Source organism: Malania oleifera, chromosome 3 (genome assembly GCF_029873635.1).
Source record: "Malania oleifera isolate guangnan ecotype guangnan chromosome 3, ASM2987363v1, whole genome shotgun sequence".
Classification (NCBI taxonomy): domain Eukaryota; kingdom Viridiplantae; phylum Streptophyta; class Magnoliopsida; order Santalales; family Ximeniaceae; genus Malania; species Malania oleifera.
In genome coordinates this window covers 37372641-37392706 of record NC_080419.1, presented here as the reverse complement: position 1 = coordinate 37392706, position 20066 = coordinate 37372641, and the positions used below count along the sequence as shown (strand labels likewise).

The following is a 20066-nucleotide window of genomic DNA, read 5'->3' as shown; positions in this document are numbered from 1 at the left end:
GATATACCCGTTATGTCGTAATAGTTTTCTATACCCTCATTTTTCAATTCTGTTCCCCTATCACTTCTAATGTGTGTTATTTTGTACCCTTTTTCATTTTGGATTTTTCTGCAAAGTTTAGTAAATTGTTTACAAGTTTCATCTTTATGTGTAAGAAATAATACCCATGTGAACCTAGAAAAATCATCCACAATCACAAATGTATATAATTTCCCTCCTAGACTCTGAACTTGATTGGGGCCGAATAAATCTAAATGCAGCATTTGAAGTAGCCTAGTAGTAGAAATGATTTTCTTTTTATTGAAACTAGATCTCGTTTGCTTACCCATTTGACATGTATTGCAGATTTTATCTATCACAAATGGTGTTTTTGGCAAGCCTTTAACTAAATCCTTTTTGACTAGTTTCGACAGTAAATCCATACTAGCATGCCCTAGTTGCCTATGCCACAACCAACTTGCCTCATTTATAATAGAAAAACATGTCACACATTAACAGGCTAAATTATCAAAGCTGGTGGTATATACATTATCATGACGATCAGCAATAAACAAAATTTTGTTATCATATTTATTCTCAACAATGCATTTGTCATGTTCAAAAGACACCCTATAATCTTTATCACACAATTGACTTATACTCAGTAGGTTATATTTTAGATCATCAACTAATAGCACATTGTCAATAACTAAAGAAGGTTCCTTACCAACCTTACCTACATCGATGATCTTGCCCTTGGCATTATCTCAGAAGGTTACAAATCCTCCTTCTTTAGCTGTGATGGAGGCGAACTTAGCCTTGTCACTTGTCATGTGCCATGAGCACCCGCTGTCTATGTACGACTTGTCCTTGGAGGAAGATGATCTCAGGCACACCTACAATAAATATTTAGGTAACTAATTCTGGTGCCCAAATTTTCTTGGGTCCATGGGGGTTAGTACTTGATTCACCCTTGACTCTCCACACTTTCTTAATTTTAACATCTCTATTTTTAAATGGATAGTCAAACTAAATGTGGCCTTTTATTTTACATTTGAAACATGTTACATGCCACAATGAGTTTTTAGAAAGGATGCGCAATTTCAATTCATGAACAAAATGTCCCAAATAAATATTTTTCTACCTCTTGTTTTCAATTTCATTAAAACCAAGGCCTTCTTTATCAAGATAATTTCTTTGGAACTTGAGATGTTTTTAAAAAAAATTTTGGCCCTACGTAAATTTATAGATAATTTTGGAGCTATCCTTTAATTTTCTTTCAAGCTCTGCAATTTTCAAATATTTTTCTTTTAATGAAGCAGAATGAGAGTGCTTTCCAAATTCAAACAGTTTTGACCAATTTTTACATTTATTTTCCAATATCTCATTCTTCTTAGTCATTTTATCAATACAAACACGAATATATTCAAGTTGCAGTTCTTTATATGTAGGCATGATATCGTCATTAGAATCATCATTAGAATAATAGGATGACAAAGAGCAAGATGATTATACCTCATCACTCTGTGCCATCAAGCACATGTTAGCAACCTTGGTGTCGCTGGAGTCGGTGTCTGAATCACTGCTGTTATGTTTATCCCAAGATGTGTCGACTTTCATTGCTTTCTTTTTCTTTTTCGCATCCTTCTTTAATAGAGGACATTTTGATCGAATATGGTCGACTTTGTTGTAGTTGTAGCATATAAGAGGATATGATTTTTCCTTTTTCCTGCTTGACTCGCCCTTTTTAGATGTTGAGCCTCGGAACTTTCTAGATGACCTTCCGTTCTTCCTAAAAAACTTGTTGAATTTTTGGGTAAGCATAGTCATATCCTTTCTTGACTCTGGTTCATTGTATTCACTAGAACTATTAATGGATGTTTTCAAAGCAGTTACATAGCCATCTCGTATGTAATGAGTGAGCCTATCAATTCATCTAGAGTCATTGCCTTGAAGTCTCTTTCTCGGCTATAGTAGTAGCTTTTGCTTCCCAAACTGGTGGTAGTCCCCTAAGAACTTTTCTAATCATCTTGTATGTGGGATAGGTTTTGCTAAGTGCATTTAGTGAGTTAGTGATGTGCGTGAAACGAGTGTACATGCTCTGTATAGATTCACTAGAGTTCATCCTAAAGGCCTCATACTCATTAGTTAACATGTCAATCCAACTGTCCTTTACATCTTTAGTGCCCTTATAAGTAACTTCTAATTTGTCCCATATTTTCTTGGTAGTGGTGCTTGCCATAACTTTGTTAAACTCATTAACATCAAAAGCACAGTACAAAACATTAATGGCAGTTGCATTAACATTAACAACTTTCATGTCATCATCAGTGTATTCATCTTCCATTTTAGGTACACTAGCAACTTCTAAAGTTTTAACCGGGACATAATTTCCTCTGGATACCACTCTCCACACCTTCCAATCAATATTTTGAAGGTAAATTAGCATCTTCTATTTCCAGAAGGTATAGTTCATACCACAGAAAATAAGAGGACGTGTGGATGAGTGTCCCTCTGCAAATGGGGTTACACTTGTGAGAGCCATTGTGGTCTTTTTGTAAAAACGTTTAAGTCAATGCAACAAGGCTCTGATACCAAATGTTGTTTTTAGTATAATCCCAAAAGGGGGATGAATTGGTGATTTTAAAATTTTAGGTCAGATATTCTGACAAATAGTATTTCACAAAGCTATAGTCAATCTAAAGCTAGTATGAAAAAAACAAATAGATGAATTCACAAATAATATGCTCTAAATAAATTCAATTAAGCATGCACAAGACAATAGAGCAGATAAAATAAAGATGACACCAGATGTGTTATCGAGGTTCGGCAACTGTGCCTACGTCCCCGCCTTTAGCTCGCAAGCTCGAGGATTCCACTAAAGCTCACTTAAGGGTGGAGTGACACTAATTACAAAGCCTCTCCTTACTCAATAAGGAATACTCCAGGTTAAATTGTGGGGCTGACCCCAGCCTTTACAACCTTTCCTTAAAGGGGCAGAGAAGACCCATCTCAGGCCATGCTTGGATTACAACAGATAATCAAATAATTTTGTATACAATATGTGTGCTTCTCCGATAAGCAGATATATACAAATACAATCAATTGTACTTCAGTATGATAGGAATTATAAGCTAAATGAAGTTTATATAACTGCTCTCAAGATAATGCAAATATAACAATCAGTATGTGAGAGTGTTATAAATGAATCTTTGAGTCAAGATATATATATATATACCAATCACAAGTTGTAAACTCAAAGATCTTAAGAGCACAAGCAAATATCTCAAAAATAATTTTTAAGTATCAAGTATAAGAAATATTTAGATTTTTAGCTTGTTGAAAAATATTTTTCTAAAAGCACAATACAAGCTCTTGAATCATGCAATGAGTATGCAAAGATTCACAAGTCCAAAAGAGTCTTCCTAAATGAGACTTATGAATTAAATCACAAGGGTGAACTCTAGCTTACTCTCAATAAATTCAATATCAAACAAGAATATGCAATGAGAGTGTAAGCCTTTGCAAATGAGATAGATGATCTTAAAACACTCTTACCAAAGAGATTTAGCTATAAGAATGAGTAAGAGTATGAATGTAAGCTTGTATGAAAGAGAGTATGAAAAATTTGCACAAATAATTTCAGAGAATTTTTACTAATCAAGATTACTAATCTATCATTAATTTTACCAAATGAAAGGGTATATATAGTTTTTCAACTAAATATAACCATTGGAGATATGAAAGGAATTTTAGAAAAAAGTTTAACTATGTTTAATTAAAAATTAACCCCTGATTACTATGGTAAAAACTCAACAACCTGAGAGTTTTGGTTAACCATGGGATAGAGATCGATCGGCCGAGCGAAGGCGATTTCCGAGCCTTCATAGATTCGGTCGACCAAGGCTCAAGCTCGGTTTTCTGGGCCTGAAGTTCGGTCGACTGTGGTCATTTTGAACTAACAAGCTGGTCGGCTGAGGTAGGTAGTATGAAGGTAGGTCGACCATGGAAGCTCAGTTCAAAGTTGAGTCAGTCGATTAAGCCGTGGTCAACATTTTGACTTTGGGGCTGCCAGAGGGGTTGGTCAACTGAGGTGTTTTAAACAACCACAGTTCAGTTAGCCAAGGCTTGGTCAACATATTGACTTCTGTCCTGGACGGTTGACTAAGGCATTTATAAAGTCAGGAGGTCGGTCGATCGAGGCACTTCAAAAAAATGAGGTAATACCTCTTTGACCTAATAAGGTTTGTCCCTGTTAGTATAAGTATGTCATTTGTAGCTTAAGGGATTCCTATAGTCATTCTATGGTCTTTTGAGCTTATTTATCCCATTATGCATGCAATGCAATTATTACATAACATAAATATTACAGAACAAAAATTGAATAGCAATTACAATAAGGATAATTTGTCTTCATCCCCTTTTACTCTTCAGGTGTCAATCATGTGATATAATCTTTGTGTTCCTTATAACATTCTTGCATCCTTACCAACCGTGCGTGCTGAGAATTGACTCTATTCATAAGCTCAGTGCACAGGTAAGAAATAACGTGATTTGTCATTATCAAAACGGGATCGGACTCATAGAGTCAATACATTTTTTTAGTTGATTTGTTAGGGTCCATGAGATATTGGATTAACTATACACTTTAATTATTATCAATTATCATATTGTTGATTTTCACACACAATGATCTCTTTTTTATATCTAGGCTATGACTGTATCACTGGTATTTGCCCCATTGTACTGGGTATATCTATACTATAGGATGATGTTTGTTGCGCTTGTTTATTGACCTTGGTTTTTAAGATTCGCTCAACATATTTTAGGCTTATCTCATCAAATTCTTTCATTAACATCAAAACTATCACTAGGTGTGATTATAGGTTTGCATTGTTGTAAGAGTATTTGACCTTCATTTGATTTTGATCAGGAGTGAGTCTCCTGTCATCTTAATCGATCTAATGTCCAAACTCTACAAAAATTGAATTCCTACGACTAGTGTTTCATATTCTTCCAGGCTGTTTAAGCATTTGAAATCTATAACAACAAATATATCTTTTTTAATGCCTTTAGGGAAAAAAATCACTTCTTCACCACTTGCTCTATTTATAGTTTTGAATCCATCAAAGGTTAATAAATTAGCTAATAGTTGGCCCTCCATCACCCATTGGGATATGTATTGAAGCATAACTCGACCAAGGATAGAGCTCATTTTCCCACCCGCCTAAACTAGCTATACAAGACACAAGTTTTGTATGGTCAAGCGACTTAAGTAATAAATGGATTTTCATTTCTCGTCATCTTCTTAGGCGAGCATAAGACAACTACAAGAAGATGTAAGATTCAACAATCTAAATTAAATTCTTTTGGGAACCAAATCAAAGCACAAAATCAAGTTCAAGATCAACTTAAGCAGTGTATATTACTTTTGTAAGATTGATATCTCCTAAAGAGACAGATAAATGAATATGAGTGGTTAGCTAAAGTTGTGTGTGCATAGTTAGATTGAATGAATCAATTTATATGTTTATGGTTCAAGTAAGATAATCCAAGGTAGAAGTTGGAATTTGTTTTCAATTTTCAGCTTCCACAATAAAATGTGGGATCAAAGTTGGAATGCCACATTTGATGCGCTTGGTGTATGTTGGTCAACTTGTGCATTAGGTTCGTCAAGAAATTGAATTAATGGAATTAGAACAACCAAAGTGTCGAGCATTAATTATTTTGATTCTAAACACATGCACGAGTTTAATTTTTATCAAGTAAATGTAGATTGTTTGTTACTAGAAATATGTAGTAGGAAAGGGGATGGAAAGACAAAAATTGAGCTAGTAGAGGTTAAAAGAACATAATATAGAGATGTGAAGGGATAGACGTTAAATGTTGATGATTAAGACATGTGCGAGATTTCAAGTTGTATAAATACAGAACTAAGATGTTTTCTTTAATATTTTAAGAGTAGTTTAATTAATTTTATAAATATTAACCAAATTAATTTTTATTTTTTGATTTTTGCTGCATTATTTTATTTGGGCCCTAGGGTACGGGCTATGGGCCAAGCCCCATCCGCACGAGGGCAATTATGTAAATCTATCTGCACAACCATACGAACCCTAGGGTGCGCTTCCTACATGAGTCCTCTATAAATTCGCAAAAACCCTAGTGCGTTCTCTGTGTTTTGCCTGCAGGCCACAATGTCGAAGCGAGGTATGTTCTTCCTCAACATTTCCCTCTTCTCTTTTGCGTTCCTAAAATCTCCCGTCAGGTTAAAATTTAGGATTAGCGAAAAAACTTGAGTTCGAAGTTGAGGTTTCTTCTAATTTGGGATCGAACAAATACTCATCAATGATCCCAAAATCAAAGTAGTTACTTTGCCTCAGTTTTCTCAGCCGTCAAACAAACGGCAGCTGAAGATATTAAATTTCTAGATGCATCTTTATAGTTTTCATACTTTTTATCCCCTGAGGGCATTAGGATTTTCTTTTCAAAAATTTATTTCATGTTTTTTATTGGTTTATGGCTTGTAGGTCGTGGAGGGTCGGCTGGAAACAAGTTCAGAATGTCGCTGGGTCTGCCAGTCGCAGCAACTGTGAACTGTGCGGACAACACTGGCGCTAAGAATCTCTACATTATTTCAGTGAAGGGGATCAAGGGCCGGTTGAATCGGTTGCCTTCGGCGTGTGTTGGGGACATGGTGATGGCTACTGTGAAGAAAGGGAAGCCTGATCTCCGTAAGAAGGTCATGCCCGCAGTCATTGTTCGCCAGCGCAAGCCATGGCGCCGAAAGGATGGCGTCTACATGTACTTTGAAGGTCCTTATCATAACTTTCTTCCCTTTCTTCGTACTTACGAATATTTTTTTCATATTTGCTGTTGTTATCGCTGTGAAGTTCTTATTTTTTGTTGGATTACATGCTATGCGAATTTAGTGCGATTATTAGCTCTATTCTGCTGCTAAAATTGGGTTATGCTATTTATTGTTATGGATTTGATGTGAGAAATGGATCTGCGGAATGACAAATGGTATACAGGGACTTGCTGGTTAATATTTCAACCCCTCAAATCTTTAAGCCCAATTACAAGCTACGGAAACCAAGCAAATGATTTAAACATGCTGGTTAAGTGCATCTTGATATATGCACTTCTCAATAATTAATGGGATGTGCTTGTATAATGTTCCGATGCTATCTAAAACCAGATACATTGAACTATATAAGTGAGATCATGCCTAGCGGGCTAGCTCCAATTCATCTGGAATCTCGCTTTTTGCGGTTTGATGCATCTGTTAGTTGAATGTATGTGTTCTCTTTAAGAATTGAAATAGAGTTCATACACTACTTAAGCAAGAAGACACAGGTCCTGATGTTGTAAGACATCAAAATCAAGCATGTAGAAATTAAAATTGTCAATATTGCAATTTTTAAATAAATTCTTTGAATGAAATAAAGTTGATGTGGAGAAATCAAATGGCTACCTTGATGCTGTTTTCCTCTTTGCTCTTTTTTGCAGAACAATTATAGTTTTGGATTTAACTGGCAATTCATATCTTATATATTGCTCCCAGTTTTTTACCATGAGTGCATGGTGTTAGTTGTGAGTTTTTGATGGTAGGCTTAAAATATCTAATTCACCAGACATAAGTCAGGTATCTACCTTCTTATTCAGTGGTTGATACAGTTACGAGTCTGGAAAATCAATGATGTCCATCGTTACAGATGTGTTGCTGCATTCGTTGCCCACATCTGCTCCATTTGGGCTCTACATACGCCTGTCCAAACTGAAAATTTTCTTCCTTGAAAAGACCTGTTCACCTTTGATGGTACTTTAGCTCTCTGTAATCTATTTGCAAGAGGAAAAGAATGAAAAGACCTGTTTGGATGAGCATACCATGATTTACATGAGAAAGCACCTGAATTTTTATCCAAGCGCCAGATCCTAACATTTCCATGATGTAAGTGATTAAAAGAAAGAAACTATGTGTTTCCTACCATGCGTTACATGAGAAAACACTGTATTTTTATCCAAGCACCAGATCCTAACATCTCCATGATGTAAATGATTAAAAGAAACAAACTATGTGTATACATGACTTATTACTTTGGTTAATGAAAAAGTTCAATTCTTCTACTTGTAAAGGTTTATTTGGCTGCTATTTGAATCCAGTATTGTCTGTCAATCTTTTACTTTTTGTGATGCTAATGTTTTATAGTGATCTTCATATGTTCAATATTCTTTTTTTTTTTGGCATTAACCTGCAAAATGGAGTTGTAAATCTGTGATTTCACATTGATCTTACTTCCTGTTTTGTCCGCAAATTTCTTAAGGTTGTTTAGTTTCTGTAACTAAGGGTGCATCTTCTGGTTTGTTCTTGTGTGAGTTTTTGGAAAAATTCCTGGGTCATATTGATTCCTATATTTTTTTTAATTGTTGAGGAATTTTTGAATTGTTAGTTTCCATCATGGTCCGATCCATTTTGTTGGCATAGATTTCATGTTTTTATCTGCTCCATGTATCCATGAAATTCTCATGTTCTTGATGCAATGCATCAGTATCTTCTGCTGCTTAAAAAATTTCTATTCACAACTGGAAAAAAGCATTGCATTGATTTCTTGTTCTTATCTGCTCCATGTATCCATGAAAAGGCATCCTTCTAATTGTTTTGAACACACTTTATTTTGCATTCTCATTGGAAACCTCCACTAAAATGACATTCTATTTAAATATTTGTGTGGGATAGAAATAGTTGTATGTGCTGGTAAAGCGGCGTCTTGATGTGTGCATTTCTCATTCATATTGAGTTTGTACACATAATGATGTGATGCTTTCTGAAACCAGCAATATTAAGGTATACAATCGATCATCTGACCAAGTGGGGTTTTCCTGTTATCCAATCTCACTTTTGTCTAGATCTGATACATTTTTTCCTAATGTTTTTTTTTACCTCATTCCCTTTTCCCCCTTTTTGCTTTTTTTTTTTGGGGGGGGGGGGGGGTGCATTTAATGTTTTGAATTTTAAAAATTTCGACACTGGTTCTCCATTTTATTTTTACTGTTGCTGGTGATGTGGTGAGGAAGATTATCTTTGGGTTCCTCTTCACCTCCCATAACCAGCTAAATTGAAATTCCCAACCTTACCCCTAACCGGGTGTTAACTATATTCAAGTAATCATCCCTGTCAAGTTTGGGATATTTCTATTTTTGAAGTTTAGGTGTGTTGTTGCATTGTCACATGGATATATTTTGTGTTTGTTCTATCTAATATTAAACAGCCAAATTGATGCCATTATATTGTAAAGCATGGATTTTGGTGGAGTGCCCTATCTTCTAATGATGCTTTGCATTTTGGATTTTCATGGACTTAATAGTTGGTCGCACTTGATATGCTTTATTGCATGAATTGTGACTGGAAATTTTGCTGTTCTTATTGGTTCAGAGTTTCATATTTAAAATTTCTTCGTTGCATTTGGTTATGTAAATAAATTTCATTGTTAAATTTCTGAACCTGTCAATTATTGGAATTTGCAGATAATGCGGGTGTTATCGTGAATCCTAAAGGTGAAATGAAGGGTATGTAATACATTATATGATGCTTAAGTTCATACGTTTTTCTGAATTAACTAAATATATGTCCTCCGTTTACCTGGACATAGTTGATATTTCTCACTATTTTCTGCTGTTGGTGCTTGTGGTGGTTGTAGGTTCTGCCATAACTGGTCCAATTGGTAAGGAGTGTGCTGATTTATGGCCAAGGATTGCTAGTGCCGCTAATGCAATTGTCTAAGTGTAGTAGGTACGGTATGCACATATAAATTATAGATCACCATTGATGAGAATTTCAAGGTAACTTGTTCAGACATTTGGATATGGCAGGCTTCAGCTTCTGTCTGCTTGTGTTGGTCTTGATTTTATTTTCTTTGATCATGGTTGCGATTAGATTTTTGGAACCATTTGAAATATTTAAAAATTGTTGTACCTCTTTGTATGGCTTTTCTTTTTCTCTAAGGGTGTTTTTTTGAGTCTGCAAATGCACAAGTTTAGTGCTAGCTGGTTTTATTTGATTTCCTTCCCTGCAATAGCAAGGGTAAAATTTGTTGGGAACTGAAGAACTCCTTCAACTGTGTTGAAGCTTTAAAAGTTATATTTATTTTCTCAAGCTAGAGATTAGAGGTTAAGATTTGAACTTTTTCCAAGGATCCATTTTTATAAAAATATGGAAAATTTACTTTTTATTGCATTTTCTTGTTATGCCAAATGTTTCTTTACCAAAAATTAAATGTTAATGTGTAGAATTATAATCTTGTTGACCTAATTAATTTGTGAGCCTTCTTATTCTTGCAACCAAATATGGAAAAGGATAATTTTTTATATTCTTCCCCCCCCCCCCCCCCCGGGGCGGGGGATTTTGTTTGGATCAAGTAAACTTTGCAAAATGGATAGGATATAAAACTGTTTATTTGAAGGCACACTAAATAAGCTGTATATGATTTTAAAATATTTTATTTATCCTTGAATGAGTTTATTGGCAGATTTTAAGTTTTATTGAATGGATATCCGGTTAGTAATTAATGTCTAGAACTATAGATGATTTCATATATGCCTAGTTCAGTTGATCAAACCTTGGTGTCATATTGTAAAATTTCCGCAAGCACTATTGTAAACACCTTTAAGATTTGTGTCTTGGTTCCACTTAGATTCAAGCCTAAGTATTTAATCCTTATAATTAAAATGAAAGCCTTATATTTAATCTTAAAATTAAAAATATATATATGATTTTAAATTGATGACTAGATGTTTTATAACTTACTAAATTATAATGTTAAAACTAATTTTAATTATTATATTATGAATTAATTTGTTAAAAAAATCATATGTGAAATGAGAATAATAGATTCTCTTTTTTTGTGATTTATGGTGAATTACTCAGTTCGTCCTTTAATAAATTTATCATTTGAATTTAGTTGAATATAGAGTACAACTTACTGTCAATCAGTCTTATTTTTTTGTCATGGATTATTTGATTCGATTCATTTTATCATAACTAAATTAAAAAAAGGAAAATGAAAAGGGAATATATTTATAGAAAAAAGATAATTTATTTTAATATGATTCAAAATTAAAACGAAATGTTAAAAGATGTTTACCAGTGGATTCTTGTTTTATTAAGAGAATTGTATTTCAATATTTTCAGGTTTTAGATGGCTCTTAAATGAGTAGTTTGCTTTGGTGTTGGGGCTTACGTTTTAAAGTTGTAGATGGCTCTTAAAATTAGTAGTTTACTTTGGCATTGAATTTCGATGTTTTCGAGTTTTAGATGGGTCTTAAGATGAGCAATTTACTACTTTTCCATGTGATAAAGGAAGATAAACTATGTAATAAGTTAATAATGAATTATTTTTTTCAGACAATCAGCCTTTTGAGATTTTTAAATTTTTTAATCTTTATTGTATTTAATATTAGAACATTTGATTTCTCTCTCTCTCTCTCTCTCTCTCTCTCTCTCTCTCTCTCTCTCCTTCCAATATAATTATCTATGTTAATGCAGATAGGATGTCAGTAAAAGACGGGTGATGTATTTTATTTATGTTAATGCAGATGGGGTATATTGCATAAATTAATTAGATTAATAGAAATATAGAACGAACCAGCCTCTTCTATTCTACTCTGCAAATAAGCATCATCTTCAAGTTTCCACTCATGGTGATACAATTTGGTGTAGGCCCTCCTTGTATAATTAATCAAAGCGTAATCTTAAAACTTGTAGAAACTTCTAAAAGATAATAATAAATATCATTCAAAATACATTTTCAGTAATTTTCAACATCCATAGAGGGCATACTTAATTAAGATACAAGAGTTAATTTAGAATATAATTATGATCAAATAAAACGATTTAAGGATTTTGTTTTGATGCATTGTCATGCCCATCAATTTGAAGTGTGATCTCGCCAAAAATAATCCACGTAGCCCAGGAGATTCGATACGATGTTGTTGATGTCGTAGAAAATGAAAAACCAAGATTCACAGATATCTATGTACAGGCTTAATTATCGTTTAAGCTTCAATGGTTTGAAAAAGGAAAGAAGAAGATTTAAGTGGCACGGTGGGGCGCTCTCCCCAACATCAACCAAAATTATTTTAGTACCAAAATATCAAAAGCAGACAAGATCTACGCACACCAGGGGAGACGCACAATTAATTTTTGTAATATCATCAGACACTGCTTATATATTGAAGGAATTTCAGTTTCTTCTTCTGCACTAGATCTTCTTCTTCTCCTGCTAGAGAAATTAGTTTTGGTGCTGCTCTTATCATAGCTAGTCTTAACTGACTTAGCTTGAGATCATAAGGAGATTCATCCCCTGAATCTTCTTCTTCTTCTGATTCGAAATATGCTGAGAAAATAGAATAAACAATAGACGATCACACACAACTACCTCCTGTAATCAAAGAAACAGGTGCCTACGCTGTCGCAGTAATGCTCCTAATTTAGCCCATGCATCTTCCCCAATGATCATTTAGCTTTTCTGGTCTCTAAGGTGTCGCCCTTTTGCGTCTGGGCGCAGTACTCGAACAAGCTGCCATCGAAAACGCGCCGAATGGCTTCTTTGGACAGCAAACCTTCCTCATCCTTGGCAAGAATATACAGGAGTCCCCACTCCAGCTTACCCGCTACCCTGCATTATATGTATGTCATGTTAGTTTGTATTTATACATTATGTTATGTTGTACTCACTCCCATCAATAAACTCCAACGGCAGCTAGCACTTGGTACATAATTTGTTTATTAATTTGGATTGAAAACATTAGCCCGTGCCTGTGCCTGTGTGCATATATATATAGTTAAAGGAAAAAACCAGCCAAAGAAGTCGAATCCAACGCGATTCCCCTCGGTCATGTCCCATAGCTCTTTGAGGGTGAGCTTGTCGGGCACTGTTCCACCATATTTGCTGAATATGTTCTCCATATTGGACGGAACGAACCTGGGAAATTAATAATTATTAACGCATCTTAATTATTAGGACTTTGAAATTGACATATGATATGAAGTGCGTATTGAAAGTAATTAATTAATTAATATATATATATATATATATATATATGTATGAGTTCTTTTTTTTTTTTTGGGGGGGAGGAGAGAAGTGTGTATATAGTATGTATAGACAAATGTGCTTAATTAATTAATTAATTACCTTCCTTCTGTGTCATAGGTTCCACTGTCACTCCCATGCTTGGATTTGTGTATGTTGCGTATGTAAATTGGAAATAAAGGAGATGGGATCCATCCCTACAGCAACAACATTCACCACCTCAAAGCTAAAGCTAAGGATAATATATAACTGCATATATATATATATATATATATATATATGTGTGTGTGTGTGTGTATATATATATATATATATAGACACACACACACACACAATTCCCTAGTAGTAGTACTTAAAATGACTAAGTTCTGAAGAATTATGCACGAGTAAAGAACAAAAAACCTATCATTTCAAATGCAAAACATGAGTATCAATCGGGTATTATCTTTTTTGATCCAGGAGAATATGCAGTATATAAAACTCGCAATTTTGTTCTGATGGCATACAAAATTGAAACCTGAACTATTTTTATATGATGAAAATCATTAGAGTCTAGTAGATCATTACACAAAGCACATTCAATCATGATACGATACTTCCAATGTTTTGACACGAAAGTGTAATGGTCGTATCCAAAGTTAAAAAAGAAAAAAGAAAAAGGAGTGGGGATTAAATTAACTTACAGGAAGAGTAGGATAACTTAATGCTCCATTGATAACTAGCGCTACAATAACCGAGACAATAGCATTAAATCCAATTGCACGGAGCCCTGATTCAAATTAAAAGTCAGTGAATATATAGCAGCATCAACCAATTCCAAATTTACAAATATATAATAAGAGTTCGTTTAAATTTTTATGAATATAGACAAAATGCAGTGTGAACTATATATATAAAATGTACAGTTCATCAATTAATATAATCCACACGACACGAACAATACAAATGTAAAACCTCAAAAATTTCATGTCAAGCACAACTGATCGACGAGAGTGAAGTTAAGAGGTAAAGAGTACGTGCGCGCGTACCCTGGTAAGTCTCCCAGGGGTAGATAATTCCATTGCCGTCTCGGTCGAAGAAGGCGACGTGTTGTTGAAGGACGCTCATGTTGCCATGGCTATGGCCCAATGTTCCACTTGCGTGTTCTGCATCTGCAGCCACCAGTGCTCTCGCCATGTCTGCCCCCATAATCAATCAGTTATAACTTCAATTTTTAACTACTCATCATCATTAATCATGCATATTTATATATATAAATTATTACATAACGTACTCCATCAAAAGAGATTACAGAAACATAAATCGATGGAACACTACTCACAAGGCTTGGGAACAAATTTCTCCAAGTCCGTTCGGACCTTTCTCTCGGCGGTAACCGGCGCCATTGGCGCCTCCGTCACCAGTGCATCCACCTCTCTCTCCTCCCCCATCTCTCTCTCTGTTAGGAAGTAGATATGGCTATAATGTAGTAGTGTGGGCATGCGTGTTTTATATCATATAGCATGCAGTGGGCGGTTGGGGGTGAAGAGAGCGGAGGTCGTGGCGTTTATAAACGAGTTCTCCGGGTTTGGGCGGGTCACCCGGCGGGTCACCCGTTATTTTGGATCCTTGCCACTGCCAGGCGCCAGCTTCATAGTCACGACTCACTCACGCTGTCACGCACACCGCACATGCCTTCAGGCTTCACTGCTTCAGCAATTCTCAGAGTCTTAGACTCTCAGTCAACCCAAAAAAATCCTAAGGGCTCTAACCCGCGCTGCGACTCTCAAGCTCTCAGCCTCTCCTCATCTCTGACCTCTCAATTCTCACTCTCTCAAATCTCATTCTCAATCCTCTCCTTTCCTGACTCCAAACTCTCCTCTCCTCTTGTTTAGATCTGGTGTGCTGCAACGTGCCAGACGGAAAAAAAAAGAAGCCATCTTCTTCTCTGGAAAAACCCCCCGCGCACTATCACCCAACCTCGCTCGCAGACCAGCACAGAAGAACAACCTTCGCCCTCTATCCCTCTTAGCTCCCTCATCCCTTCATCTCCACTCAGCCATACACCCAGCAACTTCACCCAAAACCTTGACAACCCAGCAGCCCCACGATCCTTTTTCTTCCTCACACGCAACCCTGCTCCAGCCAGCATCACGTTTTTTAGAGGTGTGTGTGTTTTTTTTTAATTTTACATTTTTTAAAAATTGTATTCATTAAAGGGAAGTATTGTTTTTTACATTTTATTTTCTTTTTATTTGGAAATTAATAAATAAAATGCAGTTTTTTTTTTTAAACATGTCATTTTATATGAAATTAAAAAAAAAATTTAAAATAAAGAAATTATATATTTTTAAATGGGTGACCCGTTACCCGCCCGTTTATTAAATAAGCAGGTTAGGGTTAGCATGTGTGTGATCCTTTTAGCATCGACCCGTTTATGACCCGGTCCGTTTATGACTTGACCTGTTAGTGACCCGCCCAAACCTGGCCCGCCCGCCCGTTTTGCCAGGCCTACCCGTAGTATAAATAGGGTTAAACCTGATTTTTCAGTTCATTTTCTTGCACAGAACCCTTCTCTCTCTCTCTCTCTCTCTCTCTCTCTCTCTCTCATCCTTTGGTTTCTCCTCCTTCTCTCTAAGTTTTTGGGTCGGATTTTCACCGGTTCGATGATTTGAAGCCACCACGACGCTCCTGAGAAAGTTCTTTGCAAGTCTGCCGGTGCGGATCGTTGGTAGGGCTGAGTTGGAAACCAAGCCAAATCCAGGGTAAGACTTTCTACTTAATATTTGGTTATTTGATAGTTGTAGAAAGCATAGTATGCGTAGGAATACTGAACTTTAGTTCTGGGGAATGTTGTTTTTAGGGTATTGAGTAGGGAACCCTGCAGGTGGAGGATTGATTTTCTTAGGGGTTTTTCAAGAATCAGGTAACGGGATAAATTAAACTAGTATTTTATGAAAAGTATGTATAACATTATAGCATTTGATTTCAGGGAAATAAATATAAATATATGTATATATATATGATATATATTTGGGAAAATATTGTTGAAAATGATAGTATGTTAAATATACGAAAAACCTGTTTAGTGTGGCATGAGTAGAAATTGTTATGAAATATTGTTTTCTGGGAATGTGTTATTGATACGGATTTTTATATATGTTTTTCGGCGTACGGACCAAGTTATGTGTATGATTTGCCGGCGTACGGGCCGAGTTATGGAAATGATTTGCCAACGTACGGGCTGTGCTATGAATATGATTTGTTGGCGTATGTGCCGAGCTATGGAAATGATTTGTCAGCGTACGGGCTGTGTTATGGATATGATTTGCTGGCGTACGAGCCGAGCTATGGTAAAATGTGAAATACCGGCGTACGGGTCGATGATTTTCATGATATACGTATATATGCAAAATGAGATGATTGATTTGATAATTAATGATATAAAAATATCCATGTATCACAGTTTCAGTATATGTTATACGATATCAGAACCTGGTTGGCTTGGTCTAGGCTAGCACTTGCACAGTACCATTGCTATGTGTCCATAGTCATCATGATCATGATATTTCTGTTAACGCCGCTGTACAAAGTGGTGTGAGATTGGATGGTCGATGTGATTGTAAGAAGTGTGTGAGCGCCCCTGGTGTACGGACCAAGTCTGGCAGACCCATCAGACTTATAGACTGTACTTTTGACTTGGCAGTGGTCGGCAAACCATTGTCACGTCCCGCCTTCGGACCACACAACCCAGTCATGTGGGGGTAATACATGACAATAGCCAACTAACCGACCAGGATTGTTTTTATATTATGTTATATGAGATGAATTATATATATGAAAATCATGTATGTTCTGCAATGATTTGAAAATATATGTTTCCCAGATATGATACAGACAGTTATAACGATATGTTTATGTATGATTTTATATAGAACATGGAAATACTCATGTTTCCACACACTAGTGTTAGTTTATTTCCCTTACTGAGAGGTGTCTCATCCCGAATTTCATAAACATTTCAAGAGCCCCTGATAGAAGAGCGGGTAAAGCTCCGCTGATCTAGTTCTGTTGATCTGCCCTCTCTGAAGGGGAAGTTTTGGTAGGGACGGTTGGATTTTGTGGGAGGTGTCCCTAGATATTTCTTTTTGGGATGTGTATATAAATATAATGGATAAAGAAACTCTGGTATTATGATGAATGATTTTGTATTTATGATATTATGATAGCATGTTTCCTACTGCTTAGGCTTCCGTTATGTGTTCTGATATATCCCTGGTACCCACGGGTTCAGGTGGATTATGATCTGCTGAGCTTTGTGATATTGATTTTATTATATTATAGAAAAAAAAATGTGAAAATCAAGCAGGTCATCCCAGTTTGGTATCAGAGCCTAGGTTGCTAGGTTCTGTAGACTTTAGAATGCAGCGGAAACAATACCAGAGTATAGGAAATGATTTGAGATTTTGTTCTACAGTCTAGAGGCAGGACTTCTGCGGTAGTTTTTGTGTTTTTCCTAGGGTGACGATTTCAGGAAAATCATAGTAAGCTATTGTTGGGTTGTGTTCCTAGAATGTAGGACTGAGGATTAGAAATAAGTTGAGAGTATTGAGATAAGAAGCTAGGTTAAGTGGGCAAATTATAAGGATAGGATTTCTAAGTTGCGTTTGTTGTTTTTAGGATGGATCTAGGAGGAAGTAGTGCCCATGCGAGTGGCAGTGATGGAGCAAGGCCATCAGGTGTAGCTGGGACCGACTCTGATGCGGTATTACGTAGCATGGCTCAGCAGGTTATGGCTGAGATCACTAGGAGCTCAAGGGAGTAGGGTGGTCCACCTGAAGGCCATGGATGCACTATAAAAAAGTTTACGAAGATGAATCCTCTGGCGTTCTCGGTTGGAGTTGATCTTGCAGCCGCTGAGAATTAGGTGCAGGAGACTGAGAAAATCTTGGTTGTGGTGCAGTGTACCGAAGAACAGAGGGTCCTCTTTGCCACCTATAGATTGACAGGAGAGGCCGAGAGGTGGTGGACTGCGGTGAGACTACTGGAGGAGTAGAGGGTGACTCTGATAGCCATGACATGAGACCGGTTTAAAGAATTGTTCTTAGATAGATATTTTCCTGCTATTGTCAAAGAGGCTAAAGTAGAAGAGTTCCTGAATCTGAAGTAGGGATAGCTATCCGTCCAGCAGTATGCGGCATGTTTCGTCGAGCTCTCTCGTTTCGCACCGTATATTGTTCTTGATGAAGTGAAGAAAGCGAAGCAGTTTGAGAGAGGCTTGAGGCAGAGTATATTCAAGCAGGTGGTGGTGCTGCGGATCCAGGACTTTGCTGAGTTAGTCAACAGGGTAGCCCTGGTAGAGATTAGTGAGCGTCTCGTTACAGAGGAGCAGGGACAGAGAAAGAGATCTGCATCTACGGGTTACCAACAGGGACCTAGACAGAATCAGTGGAGGAGAGGTAATAATGGTAGAGGGCGGAGGCAGGAGACGGGAGGACGAGAGGTGCAGGCAGGGCAGGGTCCTCTAGTCTGTCAGACTTGTGGGAGGAGACACTGGGGAGAGTGTTGAGCAGGTGGAGTGGTCTGCTACCACTGCGGTAGACTGGGGCACATGGTGCGAGACTGCCCTACGCCACCAGATGCAGTTCGAGCTCCTAGACCATACCGGGGAGGTTACCAGGCGCCACGCGGGGGCCAGCAGAGGAATACGACTCCAGCTAAAGTGTTTGCGCTGATGCCGGGTGACACTGAGACGGAGGGTGACGTGGTCACATGTATGGTTGTTATGTTTTCTTTTAAAGTTATTGCATTGTTTGATTCAGGAGCTATGCACTAGTTCGTGTCTTCGGGGTGTGTTGAACTATGTGGGACAAAAACACAGTTTTGAATACTGAACTGTTAGTGTTTGGACCAACTGGATATGTAGTAAGATGTAGTAAAGTACTCTGGGGTTGTTCAGTTGATATTCAAGGGAAGACTTTGTCTGCTGATTTGATAGTACTAGACATGCACCTGTTTGATGTTATATTTGGCATGGATTGGCTAGCAGCTAATTTTGCCAGCATATATTGCCGAGCACGAGAAGTGATATTCAGACCTCCGACGAAAGCAGAATTCAGGTTTGTAGGATCGCACGTGCAATCCCCGCCTCGGCTAGTTTCTGCTATCCAGGCTAGGAGACTACTGCAGTGTGGTTGTCAGGGGTTTGTGGCAGTTGTGAAGGAGATGTCAGGGAATGAATTGAAACTTGCTAGCACACCTGTAGTAAAGGAATTTATAGATGTTTTCCCAGATGAGTTACCAGGCTTGCCATCTGATCATGAGGTAGATTTTCCTATTGATCTACTTCCAAGTACAGCGCCGATTTCTAAAGTACCTTACCGAATAGTGCCAGTGGAGTCAGTAGAATTGAAGAATCAGTTGCAAGATCTACTTGATAAGGGCTCCATATGACCCAGTGTATCATCGTGGGGAGCTCCAGTTCTATTTGTGAAGAAGAAAGATGGGACTATAAGGATGTGTATAGACTATAGGGAGATTAACAAAGTAACAATCAAGAATAAATATCCTCTACCCCATATCGATGATTTGTTTGACCAGCTCTAGGGTACACAGGTGTATTCGAAGATTGACCTCCAATCTGGCTATCATCAGGTAAAAGTGAAAGCAGAAGACGTCTCGAAGACAGCCTTTAGAACCATGTACGGGCATTACGAGTTTCTTGTTATGCTGTTTGGTTTGACGAATGCTCCTGCGGTATTTATGGACTTGATGAACAGAGTCTTCCACCAATACCTAGACCAGTTTGTTGTTGTTTTAATTGATGATCTACTGGTCTATTCAAGGAGCTATGAGGAGCATGAGATGCACTTGAGGTAGATTTTGTAGACACTTCGGGAAAAGAAGTTGTACGCCAAGTTCAGTAAATGTGAATTCTAGCTTGAGAAGGTCGTGTTTTTGGGCATGTTGTGTCTGGAGACGGTATTTCTGTGGATCCTAGTAAGGTTGAGGCCAGAG

The 20066-nt window shown here is 37.0% G+C and overlaps 2 protein-coding genes across 4 annotated transcripts; one reads left to right on the top strand and one right to left on the bottom strand.

Moving 5' to 3' along the window:
• Positions 1–6029: 6029 nt before the first annotated feature.
• Positions 6030–10007, top strand: LOC131151878 (large ribosomal subunit protein uL14). 2 transcript variants are annotated; one of them, XM_058103338.1, is made up of 4 exons: positions 6030–6189; positions 6510–6794; positions 9508–9549; positions 9681–10007. In XM_058103338.1, exons 1-4 carry the CDS (start codon positions 6177–6179, stop codon positions 9761–9763), a joined length of 423 nt encoding a protein of 140 aa, XP_057959321.1. In that variant the 5' UTR covers positions 6030–6176; the 3' UTR covers positions 9764–10007. The 2 variants fall into 2 exon arrangements, with proteins under 2 accessions (XP_057959321.1, XP_057959320.1); XM_058103337.1 differs by having other exon boundaries at positions 6053–6189; positions 6510–10007.
• A 2062-nt stretch (positions 10008–12069) lies between these two features.
• On the bottom strand, positions 12070–14561 carry LOC131151876 (peroxygenase-like). Of its 2 annotated transcripts, none has more exons than XM_058103335.1 (6): positions 14392–14561; positions 14099–14248; positions 13754–13839; positions 13173–13267; positions 12837–12962; positions 12070–12656 (listed from the first exon to the last, which is right to left on the bottom strand). In XM_058103335.1, exons 1-6 carry the CDS (start codon positions 14549–14551, stop codon positions 12494–12496), a joined length of 780 nt encoding a protein of 259 aa, XP_057959318.1. In that variant the 5' UTR covers positions 14552–14561; the 3' UTR covers positions 12070–12493. The 2 variants fall into 2 exon arrangements, with proteins under 2 accessions (XP_057959318.1, XP_057959319.1); XM_058103336.1 differs by having other exon boundaries at positions 14087–14248; positions 14392–14534.
• Between the last annotated feature and the right edge of the window lie 5505 nt (positions 14562–20066).

Bases quoted from the DNA above. Each gene is read 5' to 3' on its own strand.
- LOC131151876 (XM_058103335.1), bottom strand. From the start codon at position 14,551: ATGCCCACACTACTACATTATAGCCATATCTACTTCCTAACAGAGAGA. The intron at 14,249-14,391 runs GTGAGTAGTGTT...TTATGGGGGCAG, and splicing joins GAAATTTGTTCCCAAGCCTT to ACATGGCGAGAGCACTGGTG. The intron at 12,963-13,172 runs GTAATTAATTAA...TTAATTTCCCAG, and splicing joins ACCTATGACACAGAAGGAAG to GTTCGTTCCGTCCAATATGG.